Below are 13,504 nucleotides of genomic sequence, written 5' to 3'. Positions count from 1 at the left end.
AGAAAGAAGGTACAAACCACTTACAGGCAGTGGCAGGAATTGAATCCCAATCGGCGATCACTAGCACTGTAAAGGGATCTGCCAAACGCGACTCTACTGTGCTGCCCGTGTTTTCATAATTTTATAAACCTCTACCATAACCTCCACAACTCTAGAGGAATGAAACCAACTTTGCCCAACCTCTCTTCAACCCCTCCAATCCAGGTACCTCTTCAGCACTTTCTCCAAAGACTTCATATCCTTTCTCCAATAGGATGAACAAAACTGCCCACAATCCTCCAAGTGCAGCCTAACTAAAGTTTTATACAACTGTAACATGGCTTCCTGACTCTTGAACTTCATCTCCCTAGTGATGAAGGCATGCCATACACTTTCCTTACTATCCCCATCTATTGTGTTGCCCCTCTCAGGGAACCATGAACTTAAACCCCAAGGTAACCGCTTCACTGTGCACCTCCACTCCATCTACCAATTAGCCAAATATTTTAATTCTGGTTCCCATTCTGATATGTTGATCTATGGCCTCCTCCTGTGCCAAGATGAGGCTTCCCTTTCTCCTACAGTCCACTCTGCTCTCCTATCAGATTCCTTTCTCACAAGCCCTTTACCTTTTCCACCCACCTGGCTTCACCTATCATCTTCCTTTCCCTCCCTCAACCTCTTTAGTCTGGCGTCTTCCCACTTCATTTCCTGTCCTGATGAAGGGTCTTGGCCCAAAGCGTCCACTGTTTCTTAATTGCCATAGATGCTGCTTGACCTGCTGGACATTTTGCTTGTGTTGCTTGGACCCCAAGGTCCCTCTGTACAACAAATGGAGCAAGACATCTGCTGTTTTGTCTAAGCAGACATTACCAAATTTCAGTAATTCTGCACACTCCTCTAGCGCTCTCTTAAAGTCAAATAATGCAATAAGCCTCTTGTCTGACAAATGAGATGGAGTTGCTGAGTGATACAGGGCCACCAGATGCCCCTAAGTTCCCAGAACCCACAGCTACACTTTGCCCAAGGGTGACCTGCAGGCTAGCGGATGGAAGGTAGAGATTTATCTCCACCCCACCCACCCACAGTGTGTACTGTGCTGCAAAAATATCATTTTAATGACAGTTGCAAGAAAAAGTTTGTGAACCCTTGCGATTACTTGGTTTTCTGCATTAACTACTCCATTTCCCCAAGATCAATAAAGTATGACTCTGACTATGACTAAAATGTGGTCTGATCTTCGTCAAGTCACAATAATAGACAAACACAATCTGCCTAAACTAATAATTCACAAACAATTCTACTTCTTCTCGTCAATGCTGAGTACACCATTTAAACAATCACAGTCTAGGCTCAAAAAAGTATGCAAACCTCTGTGGTAATGCCTTCTACAAAAGTGATTTGCAGTCAGGTGTTCCAATCAATGAATGCTGAAAGAGGTGAAAAAGAACACTAGGGTAACAGCAAAAGCCCTGCTCTAGAACTCTATATAACTTGCCAAAGTCTCTGTCCACTATAAGAAAAAAACTGAAAAAGAATGGTGTTTATGGACAGACACCACGGAGAAAATGACTGCTTTCTAAAAAAAAACACTGCTGCACGTCTCAAAATTGGAAAAGACCACCTGGATATTCCACAGCGCTTCTGGGACAATGTTCTGTGGACAGATGAGACAAGAATTGAACTTCTTGGCAGAAATGTACACCGCTATGTTTGGAGAAAAAAGGGCACTACACACCAACACCAAAACCTCATCCCAACTGTGAAACATGGTGGAAGGAGCATCATGGGGCTGCCTTGCTGCCTCAGGGCCTGGACAGCCTGCAATTGTTGAGGGAACAATGAATTCAAAATTGCATCAAGACATTTCACAGGAGAATGTCAGGGTAGCGGTCCGTCCCCTGAAGCTTAATAGAAATTGGATGATGCAACAAGACACTGATCCGAAACACAAAAGTAAATCAATAACAGAATGCTTTAAAAAGAAGAAAATTCGTGTTTTGGAATGGACTGTCAGGGTCTGGACCATAACCCAATAGAGATGCTGTGGCATGACCTGAAGAGGGCTGTTCGTGCAAGGTATCCCAGAAATACCGATGAACTGAAACTGGTTTGTATGGAGGAATGGTCTAAAATTCCTCTTTGCCATTGTGCAAGTCCCATCAGCAACTACAGGAAACATTTGGGAGGTTATTGCTGCTGAAAGAGGTTATACCAGTTATTAAATGCAAGGGTCACATACCTTCTCCAACCTGGACTGTGAATAATTAAACAATGTGTTCAATAAAGATGTGAAAAGTACAATTGTTTGTGTGTTATTAGTTTAGGACAGCGGTCCCCAACAACCAGGCCGCGGACCAGTACCAGACCGCAAAACATGTGCTACTGGGCCGCGAGGAAACGATATGATTTGGCGATATGAGTCAGCTGCACCTTTCCTCATTCCCTGTCATGGTCACTGTTGAGCTTGAACACACGCAAGGTCATTACCCGTGCGTCATCCATGTCAGCGTGGGATGGAGACCAACTCCTCGAGCTTGCAAATGACGGCAGGCAGAAAGGTATGTTTGACATAACATCTCTGCTGGCATTCTGGATCAAAGTCAAGGCTAAATATCCTGAGATAGCCACGAAAGCACTGAAAACATTGCTTCCATTTCCAACATTTTTCTGCGAAGTGGAGTTTTCTGCAATGAATGCAACAAAAACTAAATTGCGGAATAGACTGGACATAAAGAACCCCCTTGGAGTATCGCTGTCTCCCATCACCCCTCGATAGGACCGTCTTGTTGCAGGGAAACAAGCCCAGGGCTCCCGTTGATTCAGCAATATTGGCGTGTTGCAATGATTTTCTATGTTCATTCGAGGAAAATATGTGCTGCGTGTTTAATATCCAAATGTTATGATGCTATTGACTTACTTACATAACCATATAACAACTACAGCACGGAAACAGGCCAACTTGGCCCTTCCAGTCCGTGCCGAACGCTACTCTCACCTAGTCCCACCGACCTGCACTCAGCCCATAAGCCTCCATTCCTTTCCTGTCCATATACCTATCCAATTTTTCTTTAAATGATAATATCGAACCTGCTTCTGCCACTTCTACTGTAAGTTCGTTCAACACTTACTTCAAGCTCCCCTGTCATCCCCTGATAATTGACTTATCACTATATTCATGCGAGGAAAATATATGCTCTGTGTTTAATATTAAATTCATTAGATAAACCCTTTTAGAAAGGAAATTGAGTGTATTAGCCATTTATCACCTATATTCCGGTCGTGATTAACATCACCCCCCACCCCCGAACAGAATCGCCAAAAACAATTTGCAGGGAAAAAGAAAAAAAAAATCGGCAGGTACACGCATGCGCAGGTCGCGCATGCGCACCGGTGCCCGCGCAAGGCTTCATGGTAATTGTAGTCTTTTTGGGGTAAACCCAACGTATTTGACTGCTACTCTTGTCCGTTGGCAACCCTACCCCCCTCCACCCACCGGTCAGCCGGTCTGCAGGTCCGCAAGAATATTGTCAATATTAAACCGGCCCGCAGTGCAAAAAAGGTTGGTGACCCCTGGTTTAGGTGGATTATGTTTGTCTATTATTGTGACTTAGATGAAGATCAGACCACATTTTATGGGCAATCAATGCAGAAAACCAAGTAATTGCAAAGGATCACAAACTTTTTCTTGCAACTGTAACTAAGCTCCAAGTTGAAAAAGTACACTTGATCATTTATTATGAAGCCAGCAAAGACGAACAATCTTATTTCGCGATAAAAAACAAACAAAACTAAATTAGCAATACAAGAGTAATTTGTGTTCAAATTAATGATTAAGAAAAACACCCCATGGTCACTCCCTCCCAACTAAACTAAACCAACCAAGACAAAGTTTGATGACATAACTACACTCATTTCCTTCTACCACGCCCCAACCCAGATGACAAATTACCCATAATAACACAAAATACAATACAGACTGAAAATAGATTCATGGCTCCTACAAGTGGCAATGCAAATAAAAGTAGTGTTTTTCTTTTTCTGCCGATCAGACACAGGCTACACACTCACCTGGCGCCATCCCATTGGTCTGGAAGGGATTGGTAGAAGCTGCTTGCGGTGCGACAGGAGCAGCAAACGGATTACTGAAAGCTGAAATGCAGGGCAGAGAGGGAGAGAGAAAGAGAGAGGGGAAAAAAACACAAGGGAGAGAGGTGATTAATGCTCTGTGGAAAACAATTCACCAAGGAAGGCATGAGCCCAGATATCCCAGCAGGTCAGGGACCTCTACAAATAGTAACACTCCCTCCTTCTCAGCATGGAAGCAAAGCAGGTTTACCCATCAGTACAGGGAGGAATAGTAATAACAGGAGTACCGGTTAAAAGGAAAAAAGGGAAATTCAAGGTGAACTTGTTTATAGAAGTTACCTCCAAAGCTGGATGCACTGCTTGGTGTGGATTGCTGTGTAGGCACTTGGCTTCCAGTCCCGGAGATACTAAAAACCAAATGAGAACAGAAGATCCTTTAATGACTGCTGACACCTTCAAACAATATAAAGGGAGATTTACTCTGCATTCAACCCGGACCTGGGAACTATGATAGGATAGTATACAAGGACCTTTACTTAGGGTCTAACTCCTGCAGTCCTTGCCCTCAACAGAGTGTGGGTGTACAGGAAAATTTAGCTGCATCTAAACCATGCTGTCCCATGCTGTGATAGGAGTGAAGAGGGTGCATTACTCTGTTTCTATCTCATTATTTTTAGTGTCTTTATCAATTCCTGGAAAGGACCAGAAATTGCCAAAGGAAGCTGGAGATAATCATAGGAGATAAACTGTGTCTATTAATTCCCAGTTGTAGAAGATTAATTTTCCACTAATACACTGAAACCAGGGTATGTGAATGGTTCAGAAGTTCCTGGGACTGTGTGATGGAATGGTCCAGAAGCAGCTTTACTCTGTACAGAACCTATATTCAACAGAACAGTCATAGAGATGACAGTAAAGAAATGGGACTCATCATGCCTTTCTACCATAACTGCTCCTGCTCGTGTTAATTCCATTTCCCTCTAAGCAAGGGATCCCCAACTTTGGGTCCACGGACCTCTTGCTTAATGGTATAGGTCCATGGCAAAAAAAAAGTTGGGAACCCCTGCTCTATCCATCATTAAGGACCCCCATCATCCAGGTCATGTCGCCTTCTCATGCTATCAGGAAGGAGGTACAGGAGCCTGAACACACACACTCAACTTTCAAGAATAGATTTTTTCCCTCCACCATCAGATTTCTGAACAGACGTCGAAACTATGAACATTACCACACTACATTTTTTCCCTCGTTTGGCACTGTTTATTCAATTTAACTTTTTTAATACACTCAAGTCCCGCTTAACGCTGAGGATGTGTTCCTCAGAGGTGGAGCGCTATGTGGGGTCATTATAACATCAAGTAAATGGACATGTGTGCCTGATTTTTAAAAAAAATCAGATTCGAGATATATATTACAGGTTTCCCCCACCATCCGAAGGTAGAGCGTTCCTATGAAATGGTTCGTAAGCCAGAATGTCGTAAAGCAAAGAAGCAATTACCATTTATTTATATGGGAAAATTTTGTGAGCGTTCGCAGACCCAAAAATAACCTACTAAATCTTGCTAAATAACAGATAAAACCTAAAATAACAGTAACATATAGTAAAAGCAGGAATGATATGATAAATACACAGCTTATATAAAGTAGAAATACTTTTCCACAATCATTGCCTGAACTGTTCTCCGTAGCGAAAATCTCACGCAAGCGCTCTTGGCAGAAACACGGCACAAGCGCTCTCCAGTAACCTTTAAGCTATGAAGCTGCCAAATCATACCAAATAACACATAAAAATACACAGCCTATATCAAGTAGGAATAATATATGGACAGTGTAGTATCACTTACGGGAAACTGGAAGACAGCGCAGAGCACACTGATGATGGTGTGTTAGGCTGAGTCGTCGCAGACTGGGGTGGTGCAGTGGCCCCCACCCTCCAGGCAGCCGACCGATACCAATCCGCAAAGCATGCAGGGGGTGAAGCGGTAGCCGGGAGGCACCCAGCACATCTTTAAGAAAAAAGTCAAAATAAACATGCAAATTAATTAGATGCTGCCCAGCACGCAAATGTCGGCCCAGATCAGAGGCAACGCAATTGGCAATCGCCTCTGATCTGGGCCGACAATTATGTGCCGGGCGGCATCTAATTAATTTGCATGTTTATTTCGGTTTTTTTCTTAAAGATGTGCTATGTGCCTCCCGGCTACTGCTGCATTCTCCACGAATCGGTATCTGTCCGCAGCCTGGGGGTTAGGGTGGTGGGACACTGGGGTGACACTTCATCGTTGTCTGTTTCCATTAGGGCAAGCAGGTCACCTTCTTCTATCTCTGCCTGCCTCAATGTCGAAGGTCGAGGTTCGTCGTCTGCTGTGGCTGATGTGGAAGTCTTGCTTGACTGCTTAGCCTCGCACATTTTTCTATCATACAGTTCTTTGTAAGGACTCAAACCATCTTGCAAATATGCCCTAAACCGACATACCCTTTCAAAATTAAAGTCGTACTTTATCATTACTCATTCGGTTTCGACTGTTATCCTTTCCTCTTCCAATTGCATCAGCTCTTCATCTATCAGTTCTTGGTCATGGGATGCCAAAACCTCTTCAACATCATCTTCATCAACTTCCACAAGCCAAACTCACTTTGTCCTTACTTCGTTCACCACGATCAAAACGCTTAATTATGTCTAGTTTTACGCTAAGTGTAACACCCTTACGAGCTCTTTTAGGCTTTTCCGATACCTTAGAACTCATCTTGCAAACTGCTGCTCACAGGCACGTGTTTAAGCAATGCCGTTCCTAATACGGGGGGAGAGCGGCTACTTGGGGCGCACGCTGATTTTTTCCCCTGCACCGTCTTTTATCATAACAGTGAGGTTTTGTAAAGCGAACGTTCGAAAAGCGGGGGACACCTGTACTTTATGTATAGACAGTAATTCGAGGAATGACAAACACACAAATAGGCCTAACCTGTACATCAGTGGAGCAGCAGCAGTGGAGGGAAGTGGGTGGTGGTTACATCTCAGAGGGGGTCCAGACTGTGGGTCCTCTAACTTTCATTTCTTCTTCAAGTGGGCATTGAGATTTGACTGCCTTTTCTTAAGTCTCTTCTCATGAAGCAGTTCCCGGTAGCAGAAAATCACGTTGAGAATATGTGATGCCTGGCCTGCTGCGTTCACCAGCAACTTTTATGTGTGTTTTGAGAATACCTCTCTTTGCCTTATTGCTTCATTCCCAGTCAGGGTCGCTATTGATGAACTAGTCCATGATTTGTGTTGATGCTAGTGCTGGATAATTTTGTGGTGAGGTTTCTTGCTGGTGTTTCCTGTTTTCCATCTGTGTCCTCAGATTCACTCAGGATGTGTTGCTCTGCCAATCTTCGAAGCTCTTCATTATTAAGGCTCTCACCATGAGAATGCACTAACTCTTCAACATCACCACCATAACATCTTCATGCCGTATCACTTGCAGTTTCACATTAATGCTAATGCTTTCCCTAGAGATCTTAGATGTACTACCCTCACTGGAAATTGCAGGCCATTTTAGAGACATTATGGGTGAAAAAAATAGAATAAATTGGCGAGGGGGCATGAACGTTTACACCCACGGGGGAACCAATACATGATTGGCTCAGAGCGTATGTAAAGCACTCTCATTGACTGATTGAATGTTTGCTATAATGGAGGCTGCTTGAGAAGATTTAAGTGTTGCTTAAAATAAATCTTTGTCATTTAAAAAAATTTCAATAAAGAATTGAATAATCACATTGTAACAAATCTGCACTATGCAGGGTAGCATTATGCGGGGTCTGAATGCATAAATAAACTTTTTACCTTAATTTATTGTTTTTATTATGTACTGCAATGTACTGCCGCCACAAGACAACAAATTTCACAACATATGCCAGTGATATTAAACCTGATACTGATTCCTATTCAGATGCCCCCGAAAGTTTGTGCTGTTCCTGCCTCCACCACCTCGTCTGGCAGTTCATTCCTGATTAAGGGCCCGAAATGTCAACTGCTTATTCCTCTCCATAGATGCTGCCTGACCTGCTGAGTTCCTCCAGCATTTTGTGAATGCTTTTCTAAGCTTCTGTATGTCCTCCACTTTTAGACACCCCTGCTTTGGGAATTTATATATCCTATCTATGCCTTGTATAATTTTATGAACCTCAATGACATCACTCAGCCTCCTCCACTCCAGGGAAAAAAGACCTCCCTTATCCCATATCTCTCCTCCACAAACCAGACAAACTTTTCTGCACCCTCTCTAACAATCACATCTGTCAGAGCCATGCATCTGTTCTCTGTCTGCATTCTACTGTGTTGCACATTTATTATGTTTATAATGGTAACTGGTCCCGTGAGTGGAAGTGTGGGAAAAGCAAAGGGAATAAGTCATATATTCATGCTTTGTTCTGCAGTTTGGGCTGGTGATGGACGGATATCATATCTTTTGTTGACTGCTTCGTTACAGCTTAATTTTTGCTTAATTATACTCAAGTTTCATTGTTTTAAGACTGTATGATTGCGAGTTGCTAAAAAGGATCACATACTGTTCTTTGATTTTTGGAACATCATTATTGGAGTGATTGGATAGCATGTCATACAAGTATAACAATCCATCAGTTTGTTAGAATAGCTGTCTCGACATCTTTGCTGTGGCATGACTATCTATGCACATGATAATCCAAGTGCAGTCTGAACAATATTTTATACAACACTAACACAGTCCTGCACTTAATGCTTTAGCCAATGAATTCAAGAGTTTCATACTCCTTGTACACAGTCCTCTCTACAAACGTTTGGATTAAAGGCAGCCTTTTCTGGTTGGCTGCCGGTGACCAATGGTGTTCCACAGAGGTGTGTGTTGGGACAGATTCTTTTTATGACACATGTCAATGATTTGGATGATGATGGCTTTGTTGCAAAGTTTGCAGATGATACGAAGTTAGGTGGAGGGGAAGTAGTTTTGAGGAAATAGAGAGGCTACAGAAGGACTTAAACAGATTAGGAGAATGGGCAAAGAAGTGGCAGATGGAATACAGTGTCAGGAAGTGTATAGTGTTGCATGTTGCAGAAGAAATGAAAAGGTGACTATTTTCTAAATGGAGAGAACATACAAAAATCTGAGGCGCAAAGGGATTTGGGAGTCCTTGTGCAGGATTCCCTAAAAGTTAATTTACAGGTTGAGTCTATAGTGAGGAAGGCAACTGCGATGTTAGCATTTATTTCAAGAACACAAGAACTACAAAAGCAAGGATATAATATTGAGACTTTATAAAGCACTGGTGAGGCCTCACTTGGAGCACTGTGAACAGTTCTAGGCCTTTTATCTTAAAAGATGTGCTGAAACTGAAGAGGGTTCAAAGGAGGTTCACAAAATGAATTGATAAAGTGATGTGGAGAGGATGTTTCCTATGGTGGGAGTATCTAAGACCAGAAGACACAGCCTCAGAATAGAGGGGTGTCCTTTCAAAATCGGTCAGGGCATGAAAGGATATGGGGGGGTGGGGGGGCAAGAGATTGGGGCTGAGCAGAAAATGGATCAAATGTGCCAAATAGCCTAATCCTGCTCCTATATCTTATGGTCCAACTTTTCAAGGAACCAAGTATTTAACTGTAGATCTCGAGGTGTCTCTGATCAGTTACACTCCCCAGGAGCCCGCCATCCACTGTGTATGCCCTGCCCTGGTTAAAATTCCCAAAATGCATAATTTTACACTTGTCTGTATACAATTTCATTAGCCATGCCCTTGTCCACTTTCCCAATTTGCTTCATGACACCTTTGTGATGGGACAGTGTCAAGGGAGCTTCACCGTGTCTGACTCTGGGAGTGTGCGATGGGACGGTGCAGATGGAGCTTCACTTTGTGTCTGACCCTGGAAGTGTTTGATGGGACAGTGAAGAGATAGCTTCACTCTGTATCAAACACGTGATGTCCCTGCCCTCGAATTGTATATTGGGACAGTGTAGAAAGGAGCTTTATTCTGTACGAAGGGTTGCCAAACATGCTTGAGAAAGCGTTGGCACTGACAATTCAAAGGGACAGCATATTGTGTGAGAATTGAGAACCGCAGTCAAGATGGCAGCAAGCTGTAGACAGAAATATAAACAGCAACATAACATAGGCTGCCGACTTGCTTTTACAATTCAGTAAATTCCAATAACTAGGTATTGGATTCTTTTGCATTGATATGTGGAAATATCTATAACCCTGAAGTCTTAATGAATCCATAGCTTTTGTAAAATGCAATGAAACAAAATGGATCCTGTGTGATCCCAGTGTGCTTTGCTGGTTTGCTGTTATGAGTAGTAGTTTGCAAGGATAAAGTGACTTATAGAAGGGTGTTTGGACATTTCATGATTGAAAGCAAAGAAAAACAGGACACAGCTGTTGGGGAAGAAGCCTCAAAAACAAATGTGATTCATTCGAGATGCATGCAAGATAAGTTAGGAATGCAACTAAGGGATGGAATGACCTCAAAGGCATGAAGCAGATGAATTACTGGACTCTGGACACATGTAAAAATGATCTGTTTTGAGCTGTAAGATTGAAGCTACCTACTGACGACTTAACGTATGGAGGTAGACTTTCCCTTGAAAGTAATAAATGCTCTTATAACTTGATCCACTCAAGTTTATTGTAGTCTGTTACTGTATATTTAGAAGACCTAGCTGAACAGTACAGCACTCAGTATAACAAACATGATGACGGCAAGAAACGGAGGGCAGGTAGGGAGGTGTAATCTTCACACATTACCTGCTAGTGGCAGCACTGGCATGACTTGAAGGCACTCCAATACTGAAGACGCTGCTATACTCGGCTCCTGCATATTGGCTCGATGAGACTGTAGGTTGGCCGGTTGAGACTGAAGAGGCGAAACTGAAGCTGGACATCTGACCACCTGCAGCTCAGGAAGGGTACAGGAAAATATAGCTTATGCACGCTTCTTTTTCTTCAAAAGAAATGGGGTGTAATGCCACATACATCACCTCTCCTCTAAACGTACTTGCATGCCCCTGGGCAATGAACCTTAATCAATAGCAACTGTGTCATAGTTGGCACCAGGTCGAAAGTGCTTACAGGATTGGAAAGGATGGGAGAAAACAGGTCCACCATCCCTTCGTCCGATACCTCCCTCCTCTCACTCCTGAAGTTTATTATTCCAGCACAAACAACTGGATATCCACCATCTCCCCAACCTTGATCAGGAGAATATCCAAGTCAGGGCCAAATCTGTGCTTATAAAAACTCTTTAATGAAGCATGACATCCCATGACACTGCACAGAAACCTTAACAAAATCTGTACCCTGACTCACGTAACCAGAAATAAGAACATAAGCAAAACCAGATAGGTTCAATGAAGCATCTTAACAGAGGTGGAGGGAGAGACCAAGTGGTTCAGGGAAAAAATTCCAGTACCTGGGGCCCAATGAACTGAAGGTCAGACCAACCAAAGGGAACCTGAGCTGAGGGAGGATGGTGCCATACCATACCAAGACAGGGCAGGGTAAGGCCACAAAGGGATTTGAAAAGACATTGTCAGATGAGAAACAGTAAACATTGACAACAGAGGATGAACAGAATTCAGAGTGATGTGTAATCAGGTTATGGATTAACACAAGTTACGAAAGGTAAATGGTGGGAAGTAGGCAAGCAGTTTGGGATATTGGGACTTGAGAACCAGAGGTTGAGGGTGTGAGATGAGTCAGGATTGGCATGGGATATAATCTAATGATCCCATAGAAAGGGACACAAAGCAACTCAGAGACCTAGCATGTAAGTGCAATTGTGAAGAAAGCGCGACAGCACCTCTATTTTCTTCAGAGTCTGTGGAGATTCTCCATGGCATCTAAAACTTTGACAAACTTCTACACATGTGTACTGAAAAGTGTATCGACTAGCTGCAACACAGCCTGGTATGGAAACACCAATGCCTTTGAATGGAAAATCCTACAAAAGGTAATGGAATTGGCCATTACATCAAGGTAAAGCACCACCCAACCATTAAGCACATCTATATGAAACGCCATTGTAGGAAAGCAGCATGCATCATTAGAGACCTTCAGCACCCAGGCTGAGGTAGAAAGTACAAGAGCTTCAAGACTCGCACAACCAGGTGCAATAACAGTTACTACCCCTTAACAAACAGGAATAAGTACAACAAAAGGGGATAACTACACTCACTTACTTGATCTCACAGGCCAGTGCACTGAATATTACCCACTTCAACTCTGCTTCACATTCCCATTCAGATATGTCCATACATGGCCTCCTCTACTGCCATGATGAGGCTAAACTCAGGTTAGAGGAGCAATACCTCATATACCGTCTAGGTAGTCTCCAGCCCCTTGGTATGAACATAAAATTCTCCAACTTCCGGTAATTCCCTCCCCCTATCCCTATGTCACTCTGCCCCCTCCCCAGCTGCCTATCACCTCCCTCATGGCTCCGCCTCCTTCCACTACCCATTGTGCTTTCCCCTATTCCTTCTTCACCTCTTCTGCCTGTCACCTCCCTGCTTCCCCTCCCCCAGCCCTTTATCTTTCCCCTTACTGGTTTTTCACCTGGAACCTACCAGCCTTCTCCTTCCCACCCTCCCCCCACCTTCTTTATAGGGCCTCTGCCCCTTCCCTCTTCAGTCCTGACGAAGGGTTTCGGCCTGAAACGTTGACTGATCGTTTCCACGGTTGCTGCCCGACCTGCTGAGTTCCTCCAAGATATTTCCGCAACCAATGATCTTACTTCATGGACTCTATCTCATTTTCTCATTATTTATTGCTATTCATTTATATTTGTATTCATACAGCTTGTCGTCTTCTGCACTCTGGTTGATCTTCCACTGGTCCTGTTATAGTTACTATTCTATAGATTTGCTGAGTAAGCCCACAGGAAATTAAATCTAACGGTCGTATATGGTGACATGTGTGTACTTGGATAATAAAATTTACTTAGAACTTTAGAAACAGTGACTAATAAATCTATGCTTTGCTCCAGAAAAGAATCCAGAGAGGTGTCAGAATTGCCATAAAAGGAATTACACTGAAGATGAATCACCACACAGTCAGTCATTTATTGAATCCAGATTGGTACCCTGCACCATGGAAGACAAGATCAGCATAGACATTAATACTTAGGTAGTTAAAAAATCAGAAGTGGTTCCTTCGGGTTGCTATAGCCGGGGAAGGTACTGTAATGGGGATAAGCTCCTATTACTTATTCAATACTCCCAATGGTGTGCGTCTCAAATAGCCCCTGACAACCAAGTCCAGCTCCTGGCCTTAACGTGTGGCTTAGCTACTAAGCCCAGCAGAACCATTTCTACTGACAGAAGGGGCAAAGGCGGGTTACTGGCAACTAAAAATCAGTCGCTTCAGTCAGATGGGGCTTGTCAGCTCACCTAGGAGAAGGAAAACTCTGATTTCAAACCTCCAC

The 13,504-nt window shown here is 43.3% G+C and overlaps 1 protein-coding gene across 2 annotated transcripts in view; it reads right to left on the bottom strand.

Moving 5' to 3' along the window:
* The window catches only part of LOC140197804 (arf-GAP domain and FG repeat-containing protein 1-like), a 139,843-nt gene that overhangs the window by 13,524 nt on the left and 112,815 nt on the right, over nt 1-13,504 (bottom strand). For both annotated transcript variants that reach the window (XM_072258265.1, XM_072258266.1), the window contains 3 exons: nt 10,828-10,972; nt 4,408-4,475; nt 4,051-4,131 (listed from right to left, as the gene is read on the bottom strand). In XM_072258265.1, coding sequence (XP_072114366.1) covers nt 4,051-4,131; nt 4,408-4,475; nt 10,828-10,972 — 294 coding nt within the window. The remainder of the gene's footprint in view (nt 1-4,050; nt 4,132-4,407; nt 4,476-10,827; nt 10,973-13,504) is intronic.

This window comes from Mobula birostris, chromosome 5 (genome assembly GCF_030028105.1).
Source record: "Mobula birostris isolate sMobBir1 chromosome 5, sMobBir1.hap1, whole genome shotgun sequence".
NCBI classification, from domain to species: Eukaryota; Metazoa; Chordata; class Chondrichthyes; order Myliobatiformes; family Myliobatidae; genus Mobula; species Mobula birostris.
This window is presented reverse-complemented; position numbering and strand designations above follow the sequence as displayed.